The following is a 19,644-nucleotide window of genomic DNA, read 5'->3' as shown; positions in this document are numbered from 1 at the left end:
TTCCTAATTTAAAAACATTTTCTTTTTACTTTGCTTCTTATAGCCAAATGGTGCCAAATGCATTCCAATACGAGACCGTGGCTTCCTAGTGCAGGTATGAGCCAAGCCTCTGAAATAGTTTAGCCTTTAGTGGGTTTTCAAATCCTTCTTGAACTTGACTTAATTCTTTCTCTTTATTGTCTTATTCAGACAATTGAGTTTGCTGAACAGCGGATCCCTGTGTTAAATGAGTACTGTGTGGTTTGTGATGAACCACATGTGTTTCAGAATGGCCCCATGCTTAGGGTAAGTTCTCACTGGTGGAATGTTGGTTTAGAACAGAAATGAAGAAGGTTAAGATATAAACAAGTAAATAATTGCACTTACAGTAAATGCTCTCTATTGAGTCAGTTGTTTAATACACAAAGTTGTATAGTTTTGACAAATGTATAACTATCTCTGAAGGACTCTGTGAAAGATCAACAAGCAGTTTCACTTTAGGAAAATATTTCTTAACTGTATTTCTTACATGCGCCTATCACCTTGTTGTTGGTCTGTCTTTATATACCTCTGTGTCCATCCATATTGATATGTATATGTATGTAAACTTGTAAACACAGTTGTTTTCAAAACCACACAATCTACAGTACTTAATGTAGGAGGAATTCCCTCGTGGTTCAGTGGTTAGGACTCCATGCTTTTACTGCCAAGGGCCTGGGTTCAGTCCCTTGTCGAGGAACTAAGGCCCCACAAGCCAAAAAAAAAAAACACACACACAGAAGAAAAAGAATAAGATATTTAATAGAGAAATGGGTAGTCCTTATTCCAGTTAGAAGAGGTATATATAGTAGACTCAGAGAATTAAAGATTTTTTTTTACTGCCTACTCACACATTTGTAGCACTATTAAGGAAGTATGGAAATAAGAATCAATGTGTAAATGCTTTTTCGGGGAAAATTACTCAATTGAAATTTTTTTGCAGTTTTTTTATTGAGATAAAATTTGTATAAATATACAATTCATTGTTTTAATGTGTACAGTTCAGTGTTTTTTTAAATAATATTCTCAATTTTGTGCAATTATGACTACTTTCTATAATTCCAGAATCTATTACCCCAAAAGAGAACCCCCATAAATCTTAGTAATCACTCCCAATCTTCCCTTCCTCTCATCCTCTAGCAACCACTAATATATTTTCTGTCTCTATGAATTTGCCTATTTTAGAAATTTCATATGAATGGACATTAAATTATATGTTATGTGGCCATTTTTTCACTTGGTAGTAAAGTGTTTTTGAGGTTCATCTATGTAGTGTGTCTCATAACTTATTCCTTTAATGGTGGAATAATACTCCATTATGCAGCTATGTGACTTGTTTATCTGTTCATCAGTTAATGGAATTGCTGGAGACTTGTGTTAACTCTGTTCAACTGTTTCAGGAACTAGCAAACTCTCTGACAGTGGCTGTGCCACTCTAGATTTCTAACAGCAGTGTTTGATGGGGTTCAAGTTTTTCCACATCTTCACCAACGCTTGCCATTCACCTCTTTTTTTCCTCCAACTGAAACCATCCTATGAATTGGGAAGTTGTAGCTCATAGTGGTTTGCTTTGTCCTTTGCTAATGACTGATGATTTGAGCTTCTCTTTATGTGCTTCTTGGCCATTTGTATGTCCTCTTTGGAGAAATATCTCTTTAAATCCATTGCCCATGTTTTAATTGGATTGTTTGCTTTCTTTAGTGAGTTCTAAGAGTTCTTTGTGGCTTCCCTTGTGGCTCAGATGGTAAAGAATCCACCTGCAGTGTGGGAGACTTGGGTTTGATCCCTGGGTTGGGAAGATCCCCTGGAGAAGGGAACTGCTATCCACTCCAGTATTTTGGCCTGGAGAATTCCATGGACTATATAGTCCATGAATCACAGACTCAAATACGACTGAACGACTTTCGCTTCACTTCAAGAGTTCTTTATATATTCTGAATACTAGATCATTATCAGAGATATGATTTGCAGGTATTTTCTCCTGTTTTGTGGGTTTTCTTTTTCTTAATGGTGTCCTGTGACACACAAAACTTAATGTTAGTGGAATCCAAATTTATCAGTTGAGGTATTGCCTAATCCAAGGTAACAAAGATGTATACCTACGTTTCCTTCTAAGAGTTTTATAGTTTGTATCTTACATGTAAGACATTGAGTTAATTGTTGTTTATGGTATGAAGTTGAGGTTCAGATTCCTTCTCTTGCATGTGGATATCTAGTTGTCTGTGCACCATTTGTTGGAAAGACTATTCTGGCCTCATTAAATGATATTGTCTCCCTTGTGGAAAATGATTTAACCATAGATGTGTGAGTTTGGACTCTTGATTTTATTCCCCTGATTGTATGTCAGTTATTATACTTGTACTATACTATCTGAATTACTGTAGCTTTGTAGTAAGTTTGGAATCAAAAAATGTGTGTTTTCTAATCTGAAGTGTGAATTTTGTGCCTCTTCTAATCAACATTTTACTAGAGGTTCTAGCCAGGCAATTAAGAAGAAAGAAAGAATAGAAGGTATCCAGATTAGACAGGAAATACTAAAATGATATCTATTTGCAGATGATTTATGCACCATGTGCCAGATACTCTGGGTAGATAATTTTGCATGCTTGAGTGCGTGCTCAGTCGCTCAGTCACGTCCAACTCTTTTCGACCCCATGGACTGTAGCCTATCAGACTCCTTTATCCATGAGATTCTCCAGGCAAGAGTACTGGAGTAGGTTGCCATTCTTTTTTCCAGGGGATCTTCTTGACCCAGGGGTTGAACCTGCGTCTCCTGTATTGGCAGGCAGATTGTTTACCACTGAGGCACCTGGGAAGCCCCAGGTATTTTGCATATCGCTTCCTTATTTGATTTTCACAGAACTCTGTGGTTTAGGTATTTTTATGCCCATGGTGCAACTAAGGCGATTAAGATTCAAAGAGGGTAGGCAGCTTTGTTAGTATCCTCCTCAGCTGTGTGACTGGAAGCTGAACTTTGAACCTGATTCTGTCAGATTTCAAAACCTTATCACCAACATTTATTAAACGCTTTATGAGTATAAGGCACTATGCTAGAGTCTGTTGCACTTTTTAAGAGAAATTTATCCTATATGCTTGAAAAGATAAATTATAAAGCCTGGAAACAGGTAGTTTTATTAGAACAGTTTTGCCTTTCAAGATTTATGTTATAAAAACATATATAACAGCCATTAATGAGCACAGTCGTCTGTCACGTTTTATATTTGTTTCATTTTATTGCTTTCGGAAAACATATAACAAAGTTTTTCTTGCCCCTCATATGCTTTTTTTAACAGTTTTTCCTCTCAAAGAGATATATTGCTAATCTGAAACCAAATCAACTGACTCAGCATTTATTTTAATAAAGATTTGTACAAGATTGTTATTTTTATTCAATACCCAGAAATGTATAGTTATGATGAAAGGAGAACGAATCATTTTATCATGTTCATTTATCCCACTAAGAAGGCTCATCTTTATTTTGTCATTGTGCATCTGTGGACCTTGATTTATTTCTTAATCCATGACAATAATATTTTCATTGCAGGATATAATAGTCATGTTATGAATAGCATAAGCTTTTTGGGTGTTTTTTTTTTTTTGTAATCATGTTTTTGGAGTGCCTTATATGGATCTTCCCTGGTGGCTGGGCTTCCTTTATAGCTCAGCTGGTAAAGAATCTGCTTGCAATGCGGGAGACCTGGGTTCCATCCCTGGGTTGGGAAGATCCTCTGGAGAAGGGAAAGGCTACCCACTGCAGTGTTCTGGCCTGGAGAATTCTATGTACTGTACAGTCCATGGGGTTGCAAAGAGTCAGACATGACTGAGCAACTTTCACTGCATAGATTATCTTATTTAATCCTTATAATAACCTTCTGAGGATGGATATTACTACCCCTGCTTTATAGATGAGGAAAATAGTAATTTTTTTAATGTCACAATGCTAGTAATTGATAGGGACAGGATTTGAATCCTGGCAGAATGGCACCAAGGCCATGGTTCTCAATCATAATGCTGCTCTTTACTTACATACTTGAACTGACTACTTTTACATCCTGGAAATTGACTACACTTGGTGTTGGGAGTTTGCTCTTCCCAGTTTACTTCCTAGCAGTTCATTCCAATAATAAGTGATAGAAAGATCATAGTTGATACTAGTATTCTCTGTACCTTGCTCCAAGGTTTCTTTGACTTTATCTCTGTCTTTCTGTACCAGTTAAGTATGCTGTCTATTTCTAGAAATGGAAATGCTTTTATAAACAAAAGTGAAGACAACATTTTTAAATAAATATAGTTTATCAAGCGGTTTTATGTTGCTGTAATTCAGGCTGATATCTAAGGAAATCAGAAACCTTACTTTCTTAAATAGTAAGATAAGTAACATATGAAATCAGATCAGGAAATGAAAATAGAGAAACATCTCATATGCAAGGGAAGAAAAGTAAACAGAATACCTCCTTGTTGTATTAAACAGGTATTTCACTTAAATGAGGCATATTCATTTTTTCTTTCTTATATTTCCATTGCAATGTATTTTGCTATAATTTCAATAATGTATAGTGATCATTTCAATAATGTATAACAATTTTTACAAATGTAATTTCCTATGGATAGTAATCAATAAATGGACTCATTGGTCACTTATTCTCAGCCCATGTAACACATTAAAAACTGCAGTAAATCCCCAAGCTATAAAAAAGAGATGTTATAGCCCCATGGGTGACTAAATGGTTAGATAGAATTGTTTCCATAGATTTCTGCCTCATGTTTGTTACATTTGTTAGATTTCTCTGTCAAAATTCAAACTGTTTCTCACTTTTTTTCTCTTTTCTTCAAGCCTGATTGTTTTCTAAATGACATAAGTCTCCATTTATTCCTATTTCCCAAATGTCCTAAAATTTTAGTCACTAATTTCCTGTTCTGTCACTTTCCTCAGAGGTCTAGGCAAGCTTGTCACACTTTTGCAACATAAGGAACTAAACTACTTATTTAGAAATACCACAAGGCTCTGATTTTCTCTTTTGTTTACAAAGGTTATAAATATCACTCTCAGGTGGGTTCTGACATGTGATACTTTAGATCTGCATAAAACTCACATTATCAGGAGGGTTGTTCAGAGTCCCAGAATTTCAGTTTGGCAGTACGGTCTGCAATTCCATCAGAAAACCAAACCAAAACCAAATCACTAGTTCTCTACATTTTGGAATCAACTGGAGTGTTGATGCTATACTGTTTGGTGATGCTTTAGAATGTTGATTTTGGACTTCATCAAGTGTGTTTGTGAAAGAGGAAAAGGAGGATTTACTGCCAGAATCACCACTGTTTTATCAGCCTGTAAACTCCTAGTGCCCTTATCTTTTTGTTATACTCACCTTAAGCCCCATTCTTGGATCAATGCAGGTGTTTGTCTTCTTTGAGCCCTGTATGTGAGCTGCTGAATCCTACTGGAGAAAACCACTCACGTGGTTGCGTGGCTTAGTGTCCCTACAAAGTTGGAACTTTGTCAGTGACACTGGGTGTGTGTTCTCTGTGTCCCTGGTTAACAGACTTTCTTGTTTCCCACATTAGCATGTGATAAAAGAATTATGATCTGTTTTCTGCTCCTGCCCTGTGGAAATGTCCCACATTACTTGCTTTGTGTTATCAGGCCTGAGACTCTCACGTCACCTCTTGAGAATAGTGTACCATCCCACTAAAGTCAAGTCAAAGAAATCCATGAACCTAGTAATTTTTGTACCCAGTTTTGCTGTGGACCTTAGAAAAATGTTTGTAACTAAGGTTCTTGTTAGAGTAAAGTTAACAGTACTCAGCTATAGTTTGGTCATAGCTTAAGGCACTCCCAAGACCAATCTTGAGAAACTGAGTAGGTAGGTAAACCTGGATATGTCCCATTTTACTTAAGAGGAAAACAGGTAGGTCTTCTTATATTTAAGTCTGACCTTCATATCTTAATATTTAGAGAATGGATGAAAAAGCATAACCAATTTTCTCCCCCCAAATCCATTTCACAGAAGTTAATTTTCCAAGTTTTGAAATAACAGGTCAAACTAAATAATTACACCAAAAAACTTTTAGTTAAAACATAAATATTTTTACATCCAAATTGAGCAGAAATTGGTTTTAATAATCAAACAACAGTGTTAGTTTTATGAGACAGTAGGAATCAGCATGTATATTGAGGCCTAACCAGGCCTGATCCTATTTCATTATGGATCTGTCTTGATCTCTGTGGGATTCCTGTCTTTCCTAATCGACAGTAAATCTTGCCTTGCTCCAAATGTGTCTTTCTTCCAAACCATTGAAAAGAACCCAAAGAACTGACTATAAATCTGGAAATACAGAAAATTAAAGGCTTGTAGGTTTTGTGTTTCTAGTCAATATTCTTAATTATTCTCATGTGTTTTCCACACTAGTTTTTTTTAAATTATTAAGTTGTATTTATATTGCTCATTTTTATTTTAGTAAGACATGCTTTAGAAACAAATTAAGAATTTTGATAAACCAAGGGTATGAAAATAAAAGTACCACGTCATGATATGCTTCAGTGAAAATTCTTATTAAACACATATTTCTGTGTATAGATTGAGTTAACATAAGTAGAAGAGATGGGGCTTCCCAGCTGGCCCTAGTGGCAAAGAAACTGCTTGCCAAGACAGGAGATGTGAGGTACATGAGTTCAATCCCTGAGTCAGGAAGATCCCTGGAGGAGGGCATGGCAACCCACTCTAGTCCTCTAGTATTCTTGCTTGGAGAATGCGCATGGACAGAGGAGCTTGGCAGACTACAGTCCATAGGGTCGCAAAGAGTTGGACATGACCGAGCAACTTTCACACTATCCAGCTTACCTAATAGTGTTAATATTTCAACAGCTGTCTATATCTCAAGGAGATTTTATAATCTTTATCTCACTTGATTCTTCTCTCTTGGTCCTTTTATCAGCCTGGTGTACTAGATCTGATTTTATGCCTGTTTTGTAGCTGGGAAAACTGAACTGTGCACATAAGCTCCAGCTGGAACAACATCCATGTTCATCTGTTTTACATATTGGGCTTACATGAAATATTTTGTTTGAAAAAAACGATCACAGCAAAAAAGAGTTTGAAAACCACTCACCTACACTGTGCTATATATAAATACATAGCTGGATTCTCTGGTTGTGTTATTTCTGTTTTCAGTAGGAAGTAATTTAAATTCATTGAAAACACAAAATTTCTAAAATACAGTTGGTTCTAAAACATTCTTTAGGGCTTAAAATAATTTTTTTGAGTCATGTTTTTACTGCTCACATTTAAATTGTTTTGATTCAAGTAAAATTTAAAAAGTATTCATTTTAGCTTAAAAATTTCTAAAATGAATCTTAATTTAGGGACATATAAAGTTCCCCATGTTTTTAATGGTGCAGAGTGAATGTTATATTGCAGATATATTATGTGTATTATGTGTAATGGCAGGAGGGACTTGCCATGGTTTTACAGTTTAAGTTATAGGGACTAATTATTTGAAGGCAATATAATAGTATATCATTAAGAATAGGCAGCTAATAGGTTTCTTGTAAACTTGAATTAGTAAATAATGTACATTGCTGGTGATATCTAGGCAGTATACTTTATTAAGTCATGTTTAAGAAAACATACAGTTTTGCTTAACCAGCAATAGCTATTCCATGAGTATGCTTTATTTTGAATTGAGACTGGAGTTTTCTATGCAAATAATATAGTGATAGCAGATTTTCTTGGGAGCAGGGCACTGGCTGGCAATATGCTCAAAGTGGGAGAAGGCTAATTGCACTATAACTATATACTTGATTAAGGAGGAATGAATCACTTGCTTTCCTGGAATAGGATGTCCTTTCTGTGAGACATCTAGTCTAGATTACTTGTGATTTGAGAACTTTCTTTTAGTATGCCATCTTGTGTTGACATTTTGAACTCCTCTCATAAAAAATGTGGATAAACAGTTATCTACAAAAACTAGATTGGCAAATAATTATCTGAAAATTAAGCTTATTTATATCTTGAATACTCTATTGAATGTTCTAGTAAAATGATTGATAGATGTAACATTGTTATTTTAAAATTCACTGGCATTTAGTGTGGTGGTGGTGGTGTTTAGTCTCTAAGTCATGTTTAAGTCTTTTTGTGACCCCATGGACTGTAGCCCACTAGGCTCCTCTATCCATGGTATTTCCCAGGCAAAAATACTGGAGTGGGTTGCCATTTCTTAATCCAGGAGATCTTCTTGACCCAGGAATTGAATCTGTGTCTCCTGTATTGGCAGGTGGATTCTTTACCACTGAGCCACCTGGGAACCCCTACTGTGGTACATAAATTAATTGCAATATTACTACCTCTATCATTACTATTTTAAAAATAAAGATAAAATTATTTCTATAAGAATATAATGTGTAGTTATACTTCAGATTTTTCAGAATGGTAATATCATTTCTTGCCCCCCTTCACAAAGCAAGTTTTCTATCGTACCTGATTTCCTTCTTCAAACAGTTGCAGTAATAGGATATCCTTAGAAATTAGCCTTGCAAATTTGAGTATGGGAATAAAGGCCATTTTTCAATGAAAAAAAAATGCAATAAAGAAAAGGAGTGTTTATAAAGAAATTAAGCCATAGCTTTATCATTAGGATTGTAAATTTATAATTTAAAATAATGGGTCAGTTGATAAATCCATGTGATTTGGAGATTTAGAGGTTGGAATGGAAATAGGTCTGAGGAGGATGAAACAGCAATGCAGGAGAAACCATTCAGAAAAGACTGAACTGTTGCTCATTTGTTACTCAAGATAAAGACTAGGAGGTCTGGGCAAAATTGGTAAAAAATCATTTGAGACAAAGTCAGGGTGGCCCATGAATTTCTAGGATTGGGGACAAAGTATGCTGATAGAATACTCAAATTTCAAATAATTGCCTTCCAGTCTAGTTTAGCAGAGTATTTCATTTTCATTTATACTGTTTAAGAAGGCAACAATTTAATGCCAAAAATTAGTTTCTACTTTATTCTCTGAATATGTGTGTGAATATATGTATATACATATATATATATTAGGATGATCACAAACATTATTAACTATCCAAGGTTCAAGAAGACAGACATAGAAAGACAAATATCATATGATATTGCTTATATGTGGAATCTTTTTTAAAAGGTTATAAATGTACTTATTTATAAAACAAAAGTAGAGTTGTGGATCTAGAAGACAAAGCTACTTAGGGGAAATAGGGGGAGGGATAAATTGAGAGATTGGGATTAACACAAGAGTATATATAAAATAGGAAACTAGTAAGAACCTGCTGTATAGCACAGGGATCTCTACTCAGTACTCTGTAATGGCCTATAAGGAAAAAGAATCTAAAATATATAACTATCTAAAATGTATAACTGATTCATTTTGTTGTATACCTGAAACTTACATTATAAATCAGCTATACTCCAATAAATTCTTTTTAATTTAAAAGAAACTAAAAAAAAAAATTTCCAGGGTTCAATTATAGCATTTTAGAAATGTTCATTGCTCGTATATATTAAATGAGCCTTATCATGATATTCAGCTTTAGGATTTATGGATTTTGGTCATTAGAAAAAAACAACTGTATGGTTGTTTGGCAATAGTATTATTAAAAACAAAGTACCTTCTTTGTCTCTGTTTACTTACTCAGTGAACTTTGGGTATCTGGAATATGAATTAATTCCTGTGGCCCCTTAATGATTTCCAAAGCTTGCCTTCCCCTGGATTCTTTTTTGTTTACAGTTTCATTATACTCAAACATCAATATAGTGTTTGATGCTATAGTAAGTATGTAATAAAATGGTTGCTCTTATTATTTCAGACCATACCATGCTCCTGAACAAAAGAAACAGCCCAGTGTCAGTGGGAGAAATTGATGGGCAGCCATACATGCACATAGATACACACGAAAAAATAGGACCAGATTAAGTTAAATGCTAAAGTAACAGTAGTAGAAATTGAACAGTCTGCTCTAAGTTTATCCATGTGCATACAGCAGTGTGTATAGCTTGAGTCTGGATGAAGAACTTTGTCCAATTAATTTCCTACCATAGGTAGTTTTTCCTATGTTTCTGAAATAGAAGCTGTCTTTTTAAGACTGACAAAGAAAATACATCAATTTATTTGAGGGGGAAATTTTCTTTAGGGAATGTCAATCAGAAATCTTTGTGTGATTGGCTTTTTGTCTACAAAGCCACCACGTGGGCCCATTCTGAGCATAAAGGGTGCTTAGTATGGGGCTTTCCTTCCCCACTAGTTAAGCAGTGGACGAAGTTATCCTTTGAAGTCAGTGAGCATGGGAGCAGTGGCACTAACAAATACGTCTCTCTGCTGTGCTGGGCACCACAGGCTGCATCGTGTTAGGCTTCATCAGTTACCTAATGCGATGTAACTCAGGAGATGAGATAAATCAAACAGATGACACTGTATTAGATTTGAAAGATGAGAGCTCTTCCAAAGCAATTGCAGAGTGTATATTTCAGTGCTGTTGACTTCAGGAGGTTACTGAAGTCAAAAATCTTTGCAACAAAACCAGTCTTTCAAGAGTTAGGTAGCAAGTAAGCAGAGTCATGCTTATTTCTTCCAGAGAAAATTACCTAGGAAGAAATAGAATTCTCCTTTGTAGATTTGTTTTACATAGCCTTGGGATTGAATCTCATTTTTTAGTATATCACCAGTTTAGGTATCTACTTTCAAATGCATCTTCTGTGCAAATGTGAAAATTTAAATGCATCTTCCGTGCAAATGTGTATTACGCAAGCAAGATGGATTTTCTACTTAAAGGATATATTTTGTGCATGCATGCTCAGTCATGTCCAACTCTGTGACTGCACAGACTGCAGCCTCCCAAGCTCCTCTGTCCATAGGATTCTCCAGACAAAAATACTGGAGTGGGCTGCCATGCCCTCCTCCAGGGGATCTTCCTGACTCAGGGCTTGAACCTGCATCTTCTGTTTTGGCAGGTGAATTCTTTACCACTGAGCCACCTGGGATAGATCCAAAGGATATTTTCACATATTGCTAAATCATTCCGAGTGCAAGTGCCTAAAACTAACTGAATTGAATTTTTAATAATATTTTTGACTATATCAGTAAAATGGCTATTTACTAATTGTTACGTATATTTAGAAATTTGATTTTTTAAAATAAAGTGATAGTTCTTCCCATCCCCTCTCCAGTTTTACTGAGATATACAGCACTGTATAACTTTAAGGTATACAGCATAATGATTCGTCTTACATGCCTCATGAAATGATTATCACACTAAGTTTAGAATATCCATCATCTCATATTAATACAAAATAAAAAGAAAAGCATTTTTTTCCTTGTGATGAGAACTCTTAGGATTTTAGTCTCTTTTATATGTAGCATAAAAGCTGGATTTAGAAAAGGCAGAGGAACCAAAGATCAGTCAATTTGCCAACATCCATTGGATCATTGAAAAAGCAAGAGTTCCAGAAAAAGATCTACTTCTGCTTTGTTGATTACATCAAAGTCTTTGACTGTGTGGTTCACAACAAACTGGAAAATTCTTAAAGAGATGGGAATACCAGACCCCCTTACCTGCCTCCTGAGAAATCTGTATGCAGGTCAAGAAGCAACAATTAGAACTGAACATGGAACAACGGACTGGTTCCAAATTGGGAAAAAAGTATGTCAAGGCTGTATATTGTCACCCTACTTATTTAATTTATATGCAGAGTACATCATGCAAAATGTCAGGCCTGATAAAGCACAAGCTAGAATCAAGATTGCCAGGAGAAATATCAATAACCTCAGATATGTAGATGACACCACCCTTATGGCAGAAAGTGAAGGAGAATTAAAGAGCCTCTTGATGAAAGTGAAAGAGGAGAGTGAAAACATTGGTTCAGCATTCAAAAACTAATATCATGGCATCCATTCCCATCACTTCATGGCCAATAGATGGGGAAACAATGAAAACAGTGAAAGACTTATTTTGAGGGGCTCCAAAATCACTTCATACAGGGACTGCAGCCATGAAATTAAAAGACACTTGGTCCTTGGAAGAAAAGCTATGACCAATCTAGGCAGCATATTAAAAAACAGACATTACTTTGCCAACAAAGGTCCGTCTACTCAAAACTATGGTTTTTCCAATGGTCACGTATGGATGTGAGAGTTGGACTATAAAGAAAGCTGAGGGCTGAAGAATTGATGCTTTTGAACTGTGATGTTGGAGAAGACTCTTGAGAGTCCCTTGGACTGCAAGGGGATCCAACCAGTCCATCCTAAAGGAAATCAATCCTGAATATTCATTAGAAGGACTGATGCTGAAGTTGAAACTCCAATACTTTGGCTACATGATGTGAGGAACTTAATCATTTGTAAAGACCCTGATCCTGGCAGGAGGCGAAGGGGATGACAAAGGATGAGATGGTTGGATGGCATCAACTCCATGGACATGAGTTTGAGGAAGCTGTAGGAGCTAGTGATGCACAGGGAAGCCTGGTGTGCTGCAGTCCATGGGATTGCAAAGAGTCGGACACAACTGAGTGACTGAACTGAACTGAACTGATATATAACATACACCAGTGTTAATTATATTAATTATGTTGTTCGTTATGTCCCTAGTAGTTATTTATCTTGTAATTGGAAGTTTGCACCTTTAGACCACCTCCACGCAATTTCCTCTCCCTCTACCCTTCCACTTCGGGTAACCACAAGTCTGTTCTCTTTTTCTATGAATTTACTTGTTTTTGAAGTATAATTGACCTACATAGAACATTTTGATAGTTCCTGGTGCACAGTGTAGTGATTTGATATTTCTGTACATTACAAAATGATCACCCCAGTAACTTTAGTTACTATCTGACACCATACAAAGATACTGCATTATTATTGACTATCTTCCCTGCACTGTTCATTTCATCCCTATGACTCATGTACTTGGTAAATGGAAGTTTGTACCTGTTAATCTCCCCATCTGTTTTCTCTCATCCTACCACCTCCTTCCCTCCTGGCAACCACCTTTTTGTTCTCTGTGTCTATGACTCTGTTTATATTTTTGTTATGCTTCCTCATTTGTTTTGTTTTTTTCGATGCATATAAGTGAAGTCAGACAGTATTTGTCTTTCTCTGATTTATTTCAGTGAGCGTAATGTTCTTGCAAATGGCAATATTCTTTTCTTTTTTATGACTGAGTGGTATTCCGTTTTATTTATATATACCACACCTCCTTTATCCATTCATCTGTACATGGGCACTTAGGTTGCTTCCATACCAAGACTAGTGTAAATAATATTTATGTGTATAGTATTTCTTGGACTTTCCTGGTGGCTCAGACGGTAAAGTGTCTGTCTACAATGTGGGAGACCCAGGTTCAAGCCCTGGGTTGGGAAGATCCCCTGGAGAAGGAAATGGCAATCCACTCCAGTACTATTGCCTGGAAAATCCCATGGACAGAGGAGCCTGGCAGGCTACAGTCCAGGGGGTCGCAAAGAGTCGGTCACGACTGAGCGACTTCTGGGATTCTGGGATAGTATTTCTTCCTTTTTAAAAATTTTCGTTTATTTTTGGGTGTGCCAGGCCTTTGTTGCTGCACAGACTTTTCTCTAGTTGTGGCGAGTGGAGGCTCTACTCTAGTTGTATTGTGCGGACTTCTCATTGCGGTGGCTTCTCTTGTTGTGGAGCATGGGCTCTGGATGGGTGGGTTTCAGTAGATGTGGTTCCGCAGCCCTGGAGCACAGGCTCAGTAGTTGTGGCACCTCGGGCTTACTTGTGCTGCAGCATGTGGGATCCTCATGATCACAAATAGAACCCACGTCTCCTGCATTGGCAGACCAGTTCTTTATGACTGAGCCACCAGGAAGCCCCTCTTCCTTTTTATTAATAATATTCTAAAACTTAGCATTTTCTATTTATTTTAAAGAACATCACACATTTACGTTAGGAATTGGAAGATGGTAAAAAGAAAAAATGTTGAATTGATTCCCCTTTCTTTTGTAGCCTACGGTGTGTGAACGAGAGCTGTGTGTATTTGCTTTTCAAACCCTGGGAGTAATGAATGAAGCTGCTGATGAAATAGCAACTGGAGCTCAGGTACTAACACATGATACTGATTATTTTATATTTTAAATATAAAAATTTGAAAACATTTTTTATTCTATCCTTCTTTGAGGGCAAATTTTTGATAGTTCTTGATACATTGAAAAAGCAAACCGGCATTTTATATTTTTAGATAGACACTGCAGTTTGCCAACTTTATGTAATGTGTTTTGTCATTTTACAGTTGGCAAGAGAAGTTAAACCAACTTTAATTGTTTGAAAAATAATTGCATTTCTTTTTTATAGGGCGAAACTGAGCTACTGAAACCCTTGCCCTTGCATTCTGTAAAATTTATTTGTAAAGTTACAGTGCTATAAAATGGAAGCCAATTTAGTTTTAAAACTCAGGTGAAAAGGTAATGGGCTGCTGCTGCTGCTGCTGCTAAGTCACTTCAGTCGTGTCCGACTCTGTGCGACCCCATAGACAGCAGCCCACCAGGCTCCCCTGTCCCTGGGATTCTCTAGGCAAGAACACTGGAGTGGGTTGCTATTTCCTTCTCCATAAAATGGAAGCCAATTTATTTTTAAAACTTAGGTGACAAGGTAATAGGCAGAACATGTAATAAAAAGAGAGCATTCAGTTTTACAATAGCAGTGTTTATAACATAGGAAGAAAAATATTTAAAAACTTGGAAGTAGAGCAGCATCCCATGTTTCTGGAAAGGAAAAAAAACAATTGTCAAGATGCCAAAATGCATTATATCATGTAATTCATTAAAATTTCAACTAGTTTTTGTTCATTTATTGAACATGACTGAAATACTAATAGATGAGAAAATTCCAAAAATCAAAAAATAGTGCATGTTAATTAAAGGAGGCTAGACCAACCAAACACAAAACCGTATTATGTAAGTCTGTAGTATTTTAACAAAATACAGTACTGGCAAGGAAAGTACTGACAAGAAAGTCCAGTAATCCCCATAATTGTTCAAGTTTTAAATACATTTTTTATATATTAAGGGAGGTATCACATCATGTCATAAAATAAAAATGGTTTAGTATGGTGGAAACAACTGACTTGCAGGGAAGAAACGCTTTTAGGTCTTTACACTTGTGTGCAAAATCAAATTCCAAAAGACTTATACTTTAAAAGTTTAAGTATTACCTTATAAGTGTTTAAAAGTATTATATCTCAACTGGAGAAGAGTCACATTAAGCATGTACAGCTTATGTAGGGCATCTGGTTCATGCATTTATGCCCATATAAGAAATCATAAAGAAAAAAACAGATCTGAGTCCATACATATTTTACATCTTTTACCTGAAAAAACTAGTGAGCACTAAGAGCTAATTATGAAAAAGTGTATTTTGCTACTAACTTAATTACACGGAAACGCATAAAAATTGAGAGGAAAAACATGAATATCATTACAAATTAATACAGGAAATGAATGCACAATTCACAAATATGAACCTGTAGTTAGTAAAGAAACATGAGAAAATATTTACCTTACTAAAAATTAAAGGAAACTAAATGTAAGAGAATTTTTAAAAATTCACAAAGATGGGTGGGAAGAATGATCATACAAGAGACATATGGTCATCATTGCAGTAAATATCAAATGCCTGCTGTGTAACAGGTGGTACACTAGACTACGATAAAGCAGTTAACACAGGCAGCCCAGGCCTCATGGACTTATACTCCCTTAACCTAATTATTTCACTGATGAGCTAAAATGAGATGCAAACACTTGATGACATTTTAAGGGTAGTATTTGTAATGTAATGAGTTACAAATGAAAATGAAGCAAACAGTAGAACATTGACCAGTTGTGATATGGAAAAAATGAGTCCATGATTAAAATAAACTTTAAAAATCCAGCTTAATATTACCTTTGCATCCAGTGTGTGCAAATTTGCATACTAAAAGCTCTAAGAATCTCTAAAACTGAAGAAAATGACTAGCCTATATTTGGAGGACTTTTCAAATTTATCTGACTGTGGTGAGTCTTTTTTTTTTAATGTAAAAGGTTTTCTCATCCCTTGGAAACTAATATTGCTCAAAAAAGAAAAGATACTTTCATCTATGCTATGTATAGCTATGTAAAAATAAACTTTACACAGGTATATATGAATATACATACACAAATACATGTATTTTCACATGGGTATATATGTATGTGTGTATGTATATGTATCATTGTTTGAGTCATATGGTTAATATTTAAGCATTTTACTGGATATAAATTGTCTTTCATACAGTTTAATCAGGGAAGAAAGTAAAGCCTAGAAATAAGGCACATTGATTAGAAGGAAAATTAACCTCTTAACAGTAGGCTAAGTTGATAGAATAATAGGTGCTTTTTTTCCCCTCTAATTATAGATACATGTTTAAAAATAATGGATCTTAAAGTGAAATTATACTTGGATTATGTAACAATAGTAACAAGACACAAGTTTTCACTTAGATCAATTTAATGATTCAGTTCTAAAGATCAATATCGAAAAAAAAAATTTTAGAGAATTTAGTGATTCTACTTGAATGCCAATGCAGAATATTCTTTTAACTTCTTTAAAGGTATACCCCAGTATTCTGGCTGTAATCTTAGAGATTACGTGTAATTGGATTCTTTTTCTAAATAGCACTGTATCTCTGTGGTCTTGTTTCATCAGCTGACTCTTGAATTTTTCATGGGGCTCTGAGGAGCTCTGGAGGTTGCATGAACATTCTAGAGGGATCTGCAGGAGACTGGTCTGGGATGAGAGTGTGTCAACAGCTGGAATTCCAGGCCTCCAAATACTGCTTTAACTAGAAGGCAGCTCCATTTTATTTTATTTCTTTTATGTAATGAGGCTCTTACATACAATTTTCTTAAAAAACAAAAAAGAAATTACTGTTGAAATGCTTGAAAGCCAGTGGTCTACAATTTTAAATTTACCTCTTCTCCAAAAAAATACATCATTTTATTCCATGGAAAAGTTATCATCTGCAAATAGAATACAAATTCAAAAACTGTAGTATAAACCTTTCTTTGTGCCAAGATTCCAAATCTGACTACTGTGATAGATAAACTATTAATATGGTACACTTTTATTTCTAACTCATACAACTGTCTGGTTAGAATGTTTGTTGGGTAGCTCTCATCATTGAAGGAAATGAATTTGGTCCACCATGTGGGTCTGCTGTGTTTTCAACATGTGGTGTATAGTAGAGGGGAAGAGAGGAAAGGAGCACTGTCTGTCCATCAGCTCAGCCCTTTTCTGCTACTGTCCATGGGTTAAGATCAGTCATATGGTCTGATGTAGACAAAAAGGATAGAAATATTGCTTGCAGAGCAGTTGCTTCCAAGCAGTAGCCCTATTATACCTTGGAAGCAACGTATGAAATTTTGGTGGACAGCATGGAATTTTGCCAGAGTAGTTGCACTGTTACTTTGAAGTTAGTTTAGGATGTACATTAACAAAAATATTCTATTAGTTAAATTCTCTACCCCTACATCTATTATTTTCACTACAATTTACTTTGAAATTACTGGCAAAACAATGCAGTTATTTGGGTAGTTTTGATTTGACACTTTCAGCTCAAGGTATTTAATTAAAATATTTGATTGAAAGGGGAACATTTATCAGATTATTATTATATCCATTTTTTGCCTTTTTTATTGTTGTAAAAAAGACATAACAAAATTTACTACACTAATCATTTTTAAATGCACAGTTCAGTAGTGTTAAATATATTCACATTGTTGTGAAACAGATTTCTGTAACATTTTCATCTTTGCAGAACTGAAACTCTATACCTGTTCAGACACTCCCATTTTCCCCTACCCCCATCCCTGGTAACCACCCTTCTTTCTGTTTCTGTGTATCTGATTAATTTAGATGCTTCATGATTATAGTCAATAGTATCTGACTTTCTGTGACTGGCTTATTCGCTTAGCATAATGTCCTCAAGGTTCATCCATTTGTAAGAGGTGACTGACTTTTCCTTCTTTAGGCTAAATAATATTCCGTTATATGTGTCTGTAGCATTTTGTTTATCCATTCATCCACCAATGGATATTTTGGTTGCTGTCATCTCTTGTCTATTGTGTATAATGCTGCCGTAAACACGGGTGTACAAACATCTCTTAAAGATGTTTTCATTTTAATTCTTTTGGTTATGTACTCAGAAGTGGGATAGTCACTTCCAGCAGGACCCTTCTGGAATTTCTACTTTTTAACTTTTTAGAGGAACCTCCAGACTGTTTTCTGTAGTGGCTGTACATTTTACAATCCCATCAACCCTGCACAAAGGTACCAATTTCTCCATATGCTCACCAACACTTTGTATTTTCTGGTATCTCTAATTTTCTTGAAGAGATCTCTTGTCTTTCCCATTCTGTTGTTTTCTTCGATTTCTTTGCATTGATCCCTGAGGAAGGCTTTCTTATCTCTTCTTGCTACTATTTGGAACTCAGCATTCAGATGCTTATATTTTTCCTTTTCTCCTTTGCTTTTCGCTTCTCTTCTTTTCACAGCTATTTGTAAGGCCTCCCCAGACAGCCATTTTGCTTTTTTGCATTTCTTTTCCATGGGGATGGTCTTGATCCCGGTCTCCTGTACAGTGTCACGAACCTCCGTCCATAGTTCATCAGGCACTCTGTCTATCAGATCTAGTCCCTTAAATCTATTTCTCACTTCCACTGTATAATCATAAGGGATTTGATTTAGGTCATACCTAAGTGGTCTAGTGGTTTTCCCTACTTTTCTTCAATTTAAGTCTGAATTTGGCAGTAAGGAGTTCATGATCTGAGCTACAGTCAGCTCCTGGTCTTATTTTTGTTGACTGTATAGAGCTTCTCCATCTTTGGCTGCAAACAATATAATCAATCTGATTTTGGTGTTGACCATCTGGTGATGTCCATGTGTAGAGTCTTCTCTTACGTATTATATCTTTATTATTATACCTGTTGCTTAGAATCCAGTTTGTGTGCTCATACACACATAAATGGAATAACGTAGTAGAGGCATATTAGCTGTTTTAGTTTTATCATTTTCTGAGTAAGTCCTAGGGGTATCTACGTCTGTGTACTTTGGGGGGTGTTATTTATAGATCCTATACTCTATGGCTTGAGTGTTGCTAATTGTTTTCAGTCACTGGAAATTCTGGATGCTGTAATTGGGTGGATGTGTTTTGTGAGTATACACACATCAGAGTGAGCCCCACTGTCATTAGGTCACAGTGCCTCCTCATTAACCACATTTTAAGAATCAAAAATCATCTTGCTCTTACTGTGCATTGTTTAAGTGCCTGTTTGAAAACTTTCTGGTGCTATCTTTCCTTATAAAGATTAAGTCAGCTGCTTCCTTATGAGGCCTCTTGTTATCACACTATAGATACTTGTGTTCTGATGAGCTCTCTCTACTTAGTATTGGTTTTCTTGATTTGGTTGCTAAAGCATATTGTTTTGGGAATTAGGGAAGGGAGCCATGCTCTTAACTGCTACATACTACTGCCTCTTAGAAAATTGTCCAGAAGAATCATAGAAGAACATAGGAAGAAAATCATCTTGTTTAACAAGCCAACGGTCTTTAATGGCCCTTGTCAGAGGAGAGTAGG

General features: G+C 35.8%; 1 protein-coding gene across 3 annotated transcripts in view; it reads left to right on the top strand.

The window, feature by feature from the left end:
* PARP8 (poly(ADP-ribose) polymerase family member 8) overlaps positions 1 to 19,644 on the top strand; it is a 192,153-nt gene that overhangs the window by 144,401 nt on the left and 28,108 nt on the right. For all 3 annotated transcript variants that reach the window (XM_069556386.1, XM_069556384.1, XM_069556385.1), the window contains 3 exons: positions 44 to 94; positions 190 to 285; positions 14,004 to 14,096. In XM_069556386.1, coding sequence (XP_069412487.1) covers positions 44 to 94; positions 190 to 285; positions 14,004 to 14,096 — 240 coding nt within the window. The remainder of the gene's footprint in view (positions 1 to 43; positions 95 to 189; positions 286 to 14,003; positions 14,097 to 19,644) is intronic.

This window comes from Ovis canadensis, chromosome 16, assembly GCF_042477335.2.
Source record: "Ovis canadensis isolate MfBH-ARS-UI-01 breed Bighorn chromosome 16, ARS-UI_OviCan_v2, whole genome shotgun sequence".
NCBI lineage: Eukaryota > Metazoa > Chordata > Mammalia > Artiodactyla > Bovidae > Ovis > Ovis canadensis.
Note: the sequence above shows the minus strand (reverse complement) of the source record. Positions and strands in the feature narration are given on the sequence as shown.